Raw genomic sequence first — 14,248 nt, 5'->3', positions numbered from 1 at the left:
TTGTGGCTGCTCTAGGCACCTTGGCTGAGGTACCAACTTTGCAACTGTCAAGACATTGTGAAAAGACTGAAAAAGATTGAACGAAGACGAATTGAATTTCAACATTTCAACTAAGATCAGCTTTGAAGTTGAAGTTTTTGTTGCAAAGAAGAATTACAATTTGAAGCCACAAAGTTTTGTTATGCAAATCCGATAAATCTTCACGAAGAATTACCGCTCATGACAGAAAAAAACTGCTGAACCTGCACATGGATATTATTAACGGCAGTTATTTTTGCACTTGCACGTATACAAACGCACTGACACACACAGACACACACTAGGGAAGAAAGAGAGAGAGAGAAACACATGAAGTAGACAAAGAGAGGGAGTGTGACCTGAACGAGATGTGCGAGGTGTGCGCTTCCAAGGGGCTCTCTTACTCTCAACGACTCCTTGCTCTTCCATGTTTACACTCCGGCTATGCCGGCCCAGAAGCCTGCCGGCACCTTTGTCCAAGCGCTGCTCGGGCGTCGTCAGCGCGGTTCTGGAGGCACCCACTGGGGTCTGGTCGATCTTCTCGCCGTCAGAGCGGGCCCTCCGTACGCCTCCGGTCCCGGCCACGGAATGGTCTTTCGCGTTTCGCTTAGGCGCCGGTTTGAACCTCGTTGGAAGTACGTCGACACCTCTCGGGGCCTTGATTCTGGGTGGCTTTACACCTCCCCCGTCCTTCGTAGCCTTGGTCCCCCGGATTTGTGGTTTGTGCGCGGCTGGTATTGGTACTTCGGTCACGGTTCCACGGCTTCCACGGCCGCTGCTTGAAGAGGTCGCGTCGACCGCGCCATCTGCGTCCTCTTCTTGACTTGGGAGAGAGTCCTTGTTTAGCGGTGGTTCGTCAGCTAGAATTCCTTCGTCGAGGTTTTCGCCCTCGTGGAGGTCTTTGGGTGAAGTCAACTCGGCTCTGCTTGTGGCTGGTGAAGGCGTGCTCGTGCAGGTTCCGTCAGCAAATGCGCTGTCGTCCTCGGCGCGTGACGTGTCCAAGTCGGTGGTGGGCGAAGCGCGGTCCGTCGTAGCTGCAGGTAACGGCGCTTCGGCTTCATCTGTTACTTCCTTGGCATCGACATCATCCGCTGTGTCCTCCTGCACTGCTTTCGTTTCAGTGTCGTTATCGCCTTCCGTATTGGCACTCAAGTCTTCAGGGTTAGTTGCATTCTCTTCTTCCGCACTGACTGCAAGGTCCCGAGCTGTTTCTTTACCATCGTCCCCTTCAGCTTTTTCATCGCCCAAGTTTGCAGTCTCACCTTCCGACTCTGTTATATCCTTCGTCTCTTCTGAAGCACCACCTTTGTCAGCTTCAAGCTGTTCCTTGTGCGTGTCGTCTTTCGTTGAATCAGTCGTGCATTCCGCATTGCCACTTGTGTCTTCAAGGTGTTCCTCACCTTGACCCTTATCATCACCTTCTCCTCCATCGGCAGCAAGGATCGGTTCCGCATTATCGTCTTCGGTCTCAACGGCAAGGGCTGAATCCGAAGAGATAGGGTCCTCACCACCGTGGTTTAGCGTCGGTTCATCTCCTGCGTCCTGTTGTGTGTCTAAAGGTTCAGCCTCCTCAACCACTGACTGAGATGGTTCTCCATCTGTCATTTCGACTTCATGATCACTTTCCGCATTACCGCCCTTTTCATCTGGCATGTCACCAGACTCCTCCAGATTCTCGCCATTCCTCTGATCTCTTGTGACTACACCTTCTGCATCATCGTTATTGATATCTGAATCTTTATTTACAACTTCGTCAGGTTTATGAACTTCTGGGTCCTGCGCGCTCTCCATTTCACCCTTTTGTTCCCCTTCTCCACCCATATCTTTCTCTGGCGCGACATCTTCAGCGCTGGCGGTTGTGATGTTCGCTTCTTCTTTTGATATTTGGTCGGCATCAACCACCTCCGATTCGGTGCCCTGACCATGGTCCGTCTTTTCTTCAGTGTCGACAGAAAAGGCATTCTCCGCTGACTCTTCGTCATGAGCAACTTCCGAGACTTCTACGTCATCAGAGGCTGTGGAAGGCTCCGCGCCTTTTTCTCTTTGCATGTCTTCTCCGGACTTTTTCCCGGCTCCGTCGTCAGCTTGGGAGCTGTGCGTCTCAGGCTCGATCATGACGGGCTGGGCTGAGTTTGCATGTTCATCACTTTCGACAGTGTCTGGGGTGTCTTCATTGGTGTCCGTGTGGGTCTCTGATTTGCTTACACTATCTTCGTTATCTGCCAAGGACTCGATATGGGCCTTATCTGACTCCTCCTCTGTTTTTTCGCTACTTTTGATAATATCGGTTCTACTTGTCGGACTACGTTCGTTCTTTCCAGCTTCCTGTTCCTGCGAAACTGATGGAGAGTCCATATTTGGTTCATCAGCCTCGGCACCCAACGTTCTCACGTCGGCCTCCTTCGCTTCAGCTTCCACATCCGGAACATCATCGTTGTGCTCTTCAGCAGTAGCTGCAGATTCTCCAGCTTTCTCAATAGCATCGTGACCCAAGTCATCACTGTAGCTTTCGGCGTCCTTAGATTCAAATGCTTCGGCCACCACAGCTGTTCCTGGCCGAGTGCCCACCGCCGATACCCTCCTCTCTGAGTCCTTCTCAGCCGGTCCGCCAACTGCTCTGCCATTTTCATGACTGACAACAACGTCATCAACAGCGTTATCTGTACCTTCAGTACTCCCGTCAACAGCGCTTTCCCCGTGTGTCAAATTTTCGCTGTCAGTGTTTGCTTTCCCACTTAACGGTCTTTCTTCAACCTTGTCTGATGAATCCGCTGTTTTTTCAGGAGTAGCTCCAGCTTCTTCGCTGCTATTCATATCTCCATTAGTCTCAACATGCTCTTGAGTATCTGAAGCATCGTTTAAGTCGTCTTTGGATTCGGCAGCTGCTATTTCTTGCGCTGTTTCCGGCATTTCGTTTGATTTCATGCTTTCACTTAGGGACCTTTCTGGATCCTTATTTGGTGAATCATTTTGTCCGTCAGAAACTTCCTGGACAGCTTCTTCGCTGTTGTTATCTACAATAGTTTTAATGTCCTCTTCAGCATACGGGATGTTGTTTTCGTCGTCGTTGGTTTCACCGGATTGCGATTCTTGTGCTGACTCAGGCGCTTCAAGCGACTGCTCCTCTTTATTCTCATCATTCACCTCAACGTCCTTAGGCTTGGATTCTACCGAATCTCTAAGCTCAATAAACTGACCCTCTTCCTGTGCATCATCAGTGTTCCCTGGGCCGTCATTGCTTTGCGCTTCCTTTGTGGTGAACGGCGCCTCGTCAGGCACAACTGATTCTCTTGCTTGGCTTAACACATCTTCACTACTGGACACCTCCGTTTCTGCTGACATATCTACGGCGTCATTGTTAGCCGAAACGTCGTGGCTTTGTTCATCATTGCCCTGGCCATCATCTTTAGACTGAGCCGCAAGCGTTTCGTCTGATGCTACATTCTCTTGTGTGCCGTTCTTGTCTTCTTCAGCCCCTTCTTTCGACTCTACTGGCTCTGGCACTTCTAAGGACATTTGCGGCTTATCTTCAGTGTTGATGTCACTCATTATATCCTCTTCTTTAGTGTCACTGATGTCATCGTTAGTCTTTGCGTCGTTACCTTGGTCCGATATTCCACGCGGTGCTGTCTGGTCCTCGACCTTGTCATGATCGGTATTTTGTTTGGTGTCCAAAGGCTCTGGCGATTTTTGTGAGCTTTGTAACTCCGCTAATTCTGGTTGTATTTTGTCAGCCTCGATACTATTCTCTAAACCAACGCTACCATTTTCTGGGGGAAGAGAACTGCGCCGAGCTGTGTTTTCGTCCCCGGAACCTTCATCGTCTGCGGAAACACCTTCGTCCAAGCCATTCTCAGCGACGCGCTCCTGTCCGTCTGCTAGATTCTCTGACTCTACTCCCGATTGTTCCCGCTCAAGGTTACTGGGAGCATCGGCAAGCTGTTCACGGTCATACTGAGGCACGTTATCGACGAAGGTTGCAATGCTGTCGGCTAGGCTGCTTCCGTCGGCGTCCGTCGTGTTCCCGCCTCCAGTAGTCCTCGCATTGCCCCTGTCTCCGTGCAAGCTCCCGCGTGTTTCGCTCTTGCTCAAGGACTTGTGACTCCTGGACCGGCGTCGTACGCCACTTCCACCACCTCCGCCCTTGGATGAGGATCCGCGTTCCTTTACAGCCTTGCCTGAACCGTCGGTCACGCTCCCCGTCTGCGTTCCCGTGTCTCCCATTTCCGTCACGTACACTTCAACGTCGAAGGTCCGCTCCCTCTTGGGCTTCTTGGCTGCTTCGGTCGCTACGGCGTCGCTCTTCCTGTAGCTCTCAACCACCGTGCGCGCCGTGTCGATGTTGGTGACGGCGTGCCTGGTTGACGCCTTCCTGGACGCCGCATCACGGTCGCGGTCTCGCATCGTGTCGCCCCGGCGGACGTACTCCCGAATCTCGGACTCTTCGGCGTCTGCTTCGGTCGTGCCAGCCTCCGCCGCGGGTCTCCCCGGAATCAGTCGAACCTTTGCGACCTGGACTGTGACCCCTGATTGACCCCGAGACCTTCGACCCTGCCGCTGCTTTTGGGTAGCGCCGACTGTGTTTTCGGAGCTCATCGTAGTCACCGCAGGCGTCTTCGCGCCGGCCGCAGCTTGCTTGCTGCCGGCGCCTCTAGTCCCTGCTGCCACACGTGTCCTCTGCTGCTTGTGTTGCTGCGGCTGCTTCTGCTGTAGCTGCGGCTCTACGGTGGGGTACTTACTTCTTCGGTAGGCTTTGTCGCCACCACCCGTCGTCCTCCACGACGTGCGCTGACTCGGCGCTGTGGCCGCCGCGACGTCACCTTCCTTACCTACGGCGGGCGCGACTGAGGTCTGCGACTGCGCGACTGGCTCGTTCTCTTCTTCCTCGGTCACTTCGAGACGGTACGGTCCTTCCTCCCGGAAGTAACGCGACTCGCCTTCCGGTTCCGCTTCCCGAACCTCCCACCTGCCGCCGTCCCTGTCCGCGACCTCGACTTCCTTCTCTCTTTGTTCTTCCTCCTCGCTACGTACGCCCTTCTCGGTCTCGGGCGCGGACCCAGCGACCTCCCGACCCTCTCCCCCCGAAGGCGACGCCTGATCAGCGTCAGCGGCGCGCGCTTCCCGTTCTGGGGACGCCTCTTCCGCACTGCTGCTGCCGCGATCCTTCCGCGATCCTTCCGCGCCTGCTTCCGGTTTCTCTTCCGCGTCCGCTTCCTGTTCGGCTTCCCTGTCGCCCCCGCCGCGCTCTACCGGAGCGGCGGTGCTCGACCGGCGCGAGTCGGAATCGCGACTGGGTCTCCGCCGCGGTCGTTCGCTCTCCCCTTCGATATCTTGCGAGACTGCTTCTTCGCTCTGTGCTTGGGATTTCAATCTGAAAAAAAAAAAAGAGAAGCATCATGTGTGAACCCACAATTAGTGCAAGCAACGGACAACAAGCCTATGAGTTACTCATTCCTGAATATCTACCGTGCGCGCAATTATACGGATTTTGAAAGCCAACAAAAGAAAAGCAATGCAAGTCACTCGTTCACCATCATGTATATTGCCACGTATCATTGTAGCGTCCGTTCGTGCGCGCAAGGCCGCAGAAAAGGGGTGTTATCATTTTTGTTCGTGACGCGAGAAGCGACAGGACTAATCTAGATTGTTCACAGCCATGAACAGCTGCATCTATTCTAGATTACTCTAGATGATCTCGACCTGTTATCTCGAAGTTTCCTTGCCGGCTTTAAATTGAACGATGCCGCGAGCAGCGGGCATTCGTGGTTCGACGACTGACGAGCACGTTTGCTGCTTACGCCGCCGCCGAGTGATTCAGTTCTTTTGCGGGCGCAAGTCAGCCCAAATAAAGAGCTTCGTTTGCAAGACTTGCTGGTGTCTTCCTAACCGCTGGACTGCCGTCACTACAACGTGACAATATGAAATATACAGCCTGTGACTCGCTCTACAGTACAAGTTTTCGTTCTTCTCTGGGCTAAAGTGCCACTTTGTTCGCGATTAAATTGCGTAAAGAGGCGGTATTTCCCAACGCGTGTTTTCTTCTTTAGCACTATACGCCCGGCGCATCACTCCTTCGATTAACCAAGAACAAATCAGAGGTGCGCGCCAGTGAGGTACTGCAAAGTCAAAATAGATTTCTTTCTTATTGATAACGTTGACATCTCTCTTTCCCAAAGAGAAACCCTCGCCCTTTTCATGGCCGCTGCTCCATCGTTTGCCCTTTTAGGTTTGTGCTCTCTAAACGCTGGATGACGCAATATCTCGAGTCTTTGGGGAAAACTAGTTCCTTGGTTGCGTTACGCTATGCAAGAAATGCCCGAACGCAATACTAAACAAAATATCCTGCAACATGCCGCCCTGGTGGTAAAAGTGATCGAGAAGAAGCTAGCGGTTTTGAAGCAAGACACACCTAAGCATGTCTCACTGAGCTACATAAAAGTCGGTAAAGGCGTACAAGTAATGTACAGTCTTTGTCAAAAGTTTAGAGCCCAGGGGGTTTGCTTCTAAGCCTTGTAGTGGGACTCCCGAAGAATTCGTGGCAGCGCTACCCATTCGAGAAGACAGGACCAAAAATCTTTTTACCTTCAAGAAATTTGGAGCGCTGGAGATGCATTACGAACCACACAGCGTGGCCCAGAAGCAAACCCCCTGGGCTCCAAACTTTTGACAAAGGCTGTACTATCGCTATAACCAGAAACGCGAAAAAAAGCGGCGCCTATGCGCTCCACTGTTCAAATTTCTTTTGCTCGTGCGTTTACCTCGGTGGTAAAAAAAAGACGTTAGATTCGTCCTAGAATACATCACGGACGACTCTAGCGCCTTTTTAAGGCGAAAGCCTTCAATGGCTCATACTGTCGTCCGGTAACAAAGGGTGTGACACGCGTTTAACTCGGGAACAAAATAAGAAAACCAATGAATGCTTCAGAAAGAGGAGGAAAAAATGAACCTAGAAGCCTCGTTTGGTGACTGTAGGTTAATTAGTAAATTAATTAAAGGCAAAAATGTCGAAATTGCGTCGAAATAGCGTGGACGTCGATATAGCCATGGGAACGATGTGGCGTCACATCCACCAGAAGTCGTCACGGCGTAGTGAAAATTGTCACAAAATGGTCGGAAAAACGTAGGATTTCTTTGGTTTATTAGGGTTTAACGTCCCAAAGCGACTGAGGCTATGAGAGACGCCGTAGTGAAGAGCTCCGGAAATTTCGACCACCTGGAGTTCTTTAACGTGCACTGACATCGCACAGCCCACGGGCCTCTAGAATTTCGCCTTCAAGAAATTCAGCCGCCGCGGCCGGGATCGAACCCGCGTCTTTCGGGTCAGCAGCCGAGCGCCGTAACCACTGAGCCACCGCGGCGGGTAGGATTTGTGTTAGATTACATGAAGACTTGCGTAATTAAGCGTAATTAACACTTCAGATCCACGAAAGATGTACAATTTGGGTATCGATATAGCCACGTGAACGGTGTGACGTCACATCCACCGGAAGTCGTCACGGCCTAGTGTCCTCGGCTGTCGCCTCTCGACACTTTAGTTGCCAAAGTGTGCACGGAATTTTTGCTACCACCACAGTCCTTCAATGCTTTTGAAGGACTATGGTGAAAACATTGAAGGACTATGCTACCACCAAAGTAAAAGCGGGATGAAAGGAATGCGAATAGCGGAGCGCCTAGGCACCACTCTGTTCGCGTTTCTTCCCATCGCTCTTGTACATACGTGCACAGAACGCGCTTTTGAGATTAGCATTCCCTGCTTCGGCGCCTTTTGAGATCGATTTGGCGCAGTTCGTATTTGTGTCACAGCAAGGTACCGCCTCCGGCACATGCCCCTGCTTACTCTACACTGGGCTGCACGTCAGCCGATTCGTATTCGAACACCGTATTCTGGTATGTTCGCATACGTACAAGGCATAGTTTGTATTCGTTCCCTCACTTACTACTCCTTTCGCTCGCTGCCTAACATTCCACTTGTTAACTTCATTTTCTCGCTCTTTCGTATTCGAACAATGTGCTACAAGTTTATGCATTCTCTGCTCTGAATACAGCATTCTTTTTATCATGAATATTTCTTTTCCTAAATACGCAACTTATTTCATTGGCATCGTGCATTCATTACCCTGCTTGGACGTTGTGTAAATACGACTGGGCTGTTTTTCTTCTACACGGTCAGCGCCTACAACAAGCATCTGCTTGTCTGCTTATCCTTCAAGAAGAGAGAGAATGAGATGCTCAAAAGAGGACGGAGTGGAAATTCAAATGGGGCCCCTGTTCCCAGAAAACGCTTTCTTTTTTTTTACGATTCAACGCTGTGCCTCTGCGAGACGACGTATTTTGCAATTCTGCTTTGGCTGTCAGCTATACCGAAAAGCGTTGCGAGTGCCACAATAGAAAGGCAGAAAGAAAAATGAAAGATTAAAGAGAAAGGTCCACTGCATGTTGTTGCGTTCACGTATAACATAGCTGCAGTGACGGTAAAGGGTTGTCTGTATTCGTAGAAATCTTCAGGCAGTCAGACTAGAAAATCGAGGCTGTCATCAAAGCTTCTTTGTAGTCTGAGCTTCAGCAGTCTGGACGGAAATAACTGCAGCCGAGTGTGTTTGGCAGGCAGGGAGCTGTTGTCTGAGAAGCGTCTGTTTGTGTTTACAGAGACTCTTTCAGTATGCGTCGTCTTGAGGGCGTTTCAGGCCTGTCTGCGCACAATGGGCCTTCGCTGCATCTTTTGTCTTTCCGAGGAAGCTGCGTAGCTCACGCAACGGCCCGGCAAAAACTGACACCGTTTCCCTAAATGCATTAAAAACTGTCTGAGCGTTGTTATCACAATAAAGGGTACAGAAATCGCATAGATTTATGCTAGGGGGGGGGGGGGGGGGGGGGCATTCTCGCTTGCATTCTGAGCAAGCGTAATGCAGCTAAATAGGCATTGTGGGTTTTTTGCGCAAAAGACACGACACAAAGGAACGAGGTAGACAGCAGCGCTTCGTGGCCTGTAAAAAGAGCGTTGTGTACTCGATACCACTTGCCTGTGGTAAGCAGTACATTGGCCAAACTGGCAGGTGCCTTAATGAAAGGCTGAGGGAGCACGCAAGAGATGTAAAGAACAAGTCAGGTAGCAAAATGATTGACCATATTCGGAATTGCCGCAACTGCACTCCCGCGCTCGAAAAAACTTCAGTACTGCGCCGGTGCAAGACACAACTTGGAAGAGAGATAATTGAGGCCAATGAGATAGGAAAATCGGGTAACTCGTGTGTCAGCAATCCTTCAATTTTGCTCTCAAAAAAAGAAATCAGTTATCTTGCGCAGAATTAGAGCTCGAAACATGCATTCACTCGTGCGATGGTGGGATCTGTGCTGATATGATATATGTATGCTAAGTCTCTTCTTTCCCTTTTCGTGTTTGATAAGAGCAGCTGCTGTATTTAAGCAATGTTATGTCAATAAACACCTGAGTTGTTAGTAAGCGCTTGTCCTGTCTACCTCGTTCCTTTGTGTCGTGTCTTTTGCGCAAAAAACCCACAATGCTTAGGCACCAACTAGCCTGCAAAAACATACTCGCAAGCTAAATAGGATTTATAGTAATCATACACACTGTATTTTCAAAATGCAACGAAATTGTGAGACTGCCACGCTAATTCCATCAAGTCTTAAAAAATGTTTGTTTGTTTGTTTGTTTGTTTGTTTGTTTGTTTGTTTGTTTGTTTGTTTGTTTGTTTCAGATATGAGATGCGTTCGAGAGATATTGACAGCCCTTACTGCATCTGATCACTACTCTCGTAAATTATTCAATGCTTGGCAAGATGAAACTACTATAACAACAGGAAGGTTCTGAATGAATGAAACCTCCGCGCACGATATACGTAGTACATATATGATGCATACAATCACGATATACACAGATGTTCGGTTTATACTTATTTCGTACAAAAAATAGAACGTGCTCATCAAAACCAGCTCGGTGTTGCGCTTGGCCTCTAATACACATACGCACTCCCAGAGCTGATTATTGCGCACTAAATGAATTCATGTCACAGAGTTCATATGCATCCGCCGTGGTGGCTCAGTGTCTTTGGCGTTCGGCTGCTGAGCCTAAGGTCGTGCGTTCAAATCCCTGCGCGCGTCGGCCTCGATGGAAGCTGAACACTAAATATTGCAAGTGTTTACGATCTGCTGCAAAACGCGCTAGGCTCAATGAAATCTTCCGCTGTGCTGCTGCCTTCTATTTATTGTCGATGGCCAAGAACAGTAAAGTCTTTAGACCTACACACTCCGTGCCAACCTACCCCACCACAACGATAGCAACGGACACGCGGTCGCACGATGACAGGTGACCGGATGTTTCCGGCCTACGCCGTGAACTGTCCGGTGATGACTTCGTATAACAGTCCCCGCTGTAAAACCTCTGCGTCCTGCACGATGTGACAGCATCGTAAAGAGCTCCGGATAGTTGAAATCAATCAAAAGCTCTCCGCTATGGGCTACCTCCCAGCGCACCTGCACGTTCGGAACGTTAAGCCCCACGTAATATACTGTGTCATATTGACACATGCCTTCCTTAGAAGATGAGGAAGAACGCAACGGGCCATTGGAGAAAGACGAAGTGACTCTGCTCCGTCTCGTGCTGACCTGACTGGCTGCCGGTGTTCCTCGGCGCAGGAGACTTCTTTGTAACGTTTCGTTACAAATCTGGTGGAGGTGCGGGGTACGCTTCCAGCGCATAATCTACCTCTCACTACGGAGCTTACTCCGGTACATCAGCGCCTCGGCCGCCGCCTACGTGGAGAGCCCCCGGAATTTGGACCACTTCCGGCCGCTACCAGGTCGACGCAGCCTCGGGCCCCTGTAACACCTGCGGCAATGACATCTGAGAGTAGGCTTCCCGCAAACATCCTCTGCCATCAGCCGCGAACACCACCGTCTTTTCATGGAGACGTGTTCGAGGACGCTGAGGACTGGCTTGAGGCCTTCGAGCGTGTGGCACGTTATAACGGGTGGACCGATGAGCGTAAGCTCCACAACGTCTACTTTGTTCTTGAAGAGTCGGCGCGGACATGGTTTGAAAACCATGAGGCTTCCTTTCCATCCTGGGAAGCCTTCTGTCGTGACTTGAAGACCACTTTTCCAAGCGCCGACCGCCGGGAGCGAGCAGAAGCTGCGCTGCACTCGCGGAACCAGCGCCAAAACGAGAGCGTGCGCATGTTTTATGAAGACATGACGCGTCTTTTTAAGCGCGCAGACCCACAGATGCCAGAAGACAAGAAGCTGCGCCACCTGATGCGAGGCGTGAAGCAAGAACTTTTCGCAGGACTAGTGCGCAGCCCACCGCGCACTGTTGCGGAGTTCCTCGGTGAGGCTACCACCATGGAGACGACGCTGCAACACCGGGCTCGTCAATACAATCGCGACGTGAACATCATTGGGTCCGACGCACTACCTATGCAGGGCGGAAGCGATATGGATGCACTACGCAACCTCGTCCGTGCTGTCGTGCGAGAAGAACTGCAAGCACTCCGGATGCCTTGCAACACGCCGTCCTTTCCATCACTAGCTGAAGTCGTCCGGGACGAGGTGCGTATGGCAGCTGAGCGAGTTCCTGACGTTTCCTACCAGCTCGACGCGAGACCCACCTACGCGTCCGTCCTACGTAGGGCTCCCACGCAAGACAACAGTATCAATACCGCAGCTCCAGCAATGGAGCCGCAGGGTCCTCCTCGCTACACCCCTGCGCCAACCTATCAGCGACCCCGTAAGAGTCAAGTATGGCGGGCCCGCGACCGTCGGCCCCTCTGCTTCCATTGCGGTGAAGCAGGTCACCTCTACCGGGCGTGCCCGTACCGCCGCGTCGGCCTGCGCGGTTTCGCACCGGACGACCCCTGCCCTCAAAATGGCGAGCGGCCTACTGAAATCGAAAGCCACCTTGCTGCGCAACAGCATCCTGTTACGTCCGGCTACCAAGAACGTCGGTCTACGTCCCCAACAAGTTACCGTTCCTCAAGTCCGAGCTATTCCCGACGCCGACGCTCTCCCAGCCCTCGCCGGGAAAACTAATGTCAGCGGCCTTCGGAGGCAGGGTCGCTGATGTCGCGAAATGTGAAGATCCTCCGTCCTCGTCACGCCGACTCGACGAGATTTCGCTGGGGTCAGGTAGCAACAGCATCCGACGGGCTGCCTTCGACCGATACGACGACATTCCGCTTGGGACAGGTGGCGACAGCATCCGACACACTACCTCCGATTTGCGCGTAAAGATTGATGGAGCCGATGTAACGGCGTTACTAGACACCGGTGCAGATTACTCGGTAATGAGCCACGGTCTCGCCCGCGAATTGAAGAAAGTTTTGACGCACTGGTCCGGCCCGAAAATTCGCACGGCGGGAAGTCACTTGATTACCCCTGTAGGCAAGTGCACAGCGCGTGTCGGCATCCGGGGTTTTGTGTATGTCGGAGAATTCGTCGTACTTCGTGAGTGTTCCAAAGACTTGATCCTTGGCCTAGACTTCCTGCAGACTAACGGCGCTGTCATTGACCTGAAAGAAGCGCGTGTGACGTTCTCGACGAAACGGGCCGTGGAGCGCATTGAAATCGAGGATCCGGAACTCAACGTTCTGCGTATTGTCGACGATGATGTGAGGGTGCCAGCACGGTCTAGTGTGCTTGTTCTTGTGCGTCATGACTTGTTTCACGACTACGAGGGCATCGCGGATGGGCACCTCCCGCTACTTCTCGAGAAGGAGATAGCCGTTGCTCGAGGACTCGTTCAACTCCGTAACGGTTGTGCTACTGTCCTCCTGACGAATTTTGCTAAGGAGATGCGGCACCTCGCCAAGGAAACGGCTGTTGCCTTCCTTCACGACGTTACTGCCTCGCCTCGTTTATGCACCGCCGGGGCCAACCCTCAAGAGGAGGCTACATCTTGCCGTCTCCTTCAAACCGTTAAAATTAGCCCGGACTTGACGCCCGATCAAAGGAATCTTCTTTCGGCTCTTCTGACTGATTTCGCAGACTGCTTCGCCACTGGCTCCAAGGTCGGTCGTACTCCTGTCGCCAAGCACCGCATCATAACCGATGAGGCCACGTTACCGGTATGCCAACGCCCGTACCGGGTTTCTCCTAAGGAAAGTGAAGCCATTCAAACGCAAGTGAATGAGATGCTTGCGGACGACGTAATCCAGCCTTCGACGAGCCCATGGGCGTCGCCAGTAGTCCTCGTCAAGAAGAAAGATGGCACCCTGAGATTCTGTGTCGATTACCGGAAACTAAACAACGTGACCAAAAAGGACGTCTATCCGCTCCCCAGGATTGATGATGCCCTCGACCGTCTACGCGATGCCAGGTACTTCTCCTCATTAGACCTCAAAAGCGGATACTGGCAAATCGAGGTGGATCAGAGAGACCGAGAGAAGACTGCATTTGTGACGCCCGACGGCCTATACGAGTTTAAGGTGCTTCCGTTTGGTCTTTGCTCTGCGCCGGCCACGTTCCAACGTATGATGGACACGGTTTTATCAGGTCTGAAGTGGCAGTCGTGCTTAGTGTACTTAGATGATGTCGTCGTTTTCTCGCCTACTTTCGAGCAACACCTGGACCGGTTGCGCATTGTGCTTCAAGCACCCAAAGGCGCACAATTAACGATCAAGCCGGAGAAATGCCATTTCGCTTTCAAAGAACTTCGCTTTCTCGGCCATGTTGTCAGTGCACAGGGCGTTCTCCCTGATCCGGACAAGACTACCGCAGTGTCAAGTTTTCCACGTCCCAGCGATAAAAGGACACTTCGGCGATTTCTGGGCCTTTGCTCTTACTACCGACGCTTCGTCCAAGATTTCTCCAAGATAGCTGAACCACTGACAGCACTAACCAGAGAAGACCTACCGTTCCTGTGGGGAGGCGATCAAGAACAAGCTTTCCAGGAGCTCCGAAGCCGCCTCCACAGGCCCCCCATACTTGCCCATTTCGATGAAAACGCAGCAACTGACGTCCACACTGATGCCAGCAACGTTGGCCTTGGGGCTGTACTTATCCAGTGGCAAGATGGCGTAGAACGAGTTATAGCTTACGCGAGTCGAACACTATCCCGATCGGAGGCGAACTATTCAACGACCGAGAAGGAGTGTCTTGCGGTAATCTGGGCCATAAGCAAGTTTCGACCATACCTGTATGGACGACACTTCCGTATTGTCAGCGACCATCATTCGCTGTGCTGGCTGGCCAGCCTCAAAGACCCGTCTGGACGCTT

At 51.7% G+C, this 14,248-nt stretch overlaps 1 protein-coding gene across 1 annotated transcript in view; it reads right to left on the bottom strand.

Annotated features, from left to right (window-relative positions):
• Positions 1–14,248, bottom strand: part of LOC149365698 (uncharacterized) — a 154,189-nt gene that overhangs the window by 13,763 nt on the left and 126,178 nt on the right. The window contains exon 8 of the mRNA XM_089545302.1: positions 423–5,389. Coding sequence (XP_089401428.1) covers positions 423–5,389 — 4,967 coding nt within the window. The remainder of the gene's footprint in view (positions 1–422; positions 5,390–14,248) is intronic.

This window comes from Amblyomma mixtum, chromosome 1 (genome assembly GCF_055824585.1).
Source record: "Amblyomma mixtum isolate Tamu chromosome 1, ASM5582458v1, whole genome shotgun sequence".
NCBI lineage: Eukaryota > Metazoa > Arthropoda > Arachnida > Ixodida > Ixodidae > Amblyomma > Amblyomma mixtum.
This window is presented reverse-complemented; position numbering and strand designations above follow the sequence as displayed.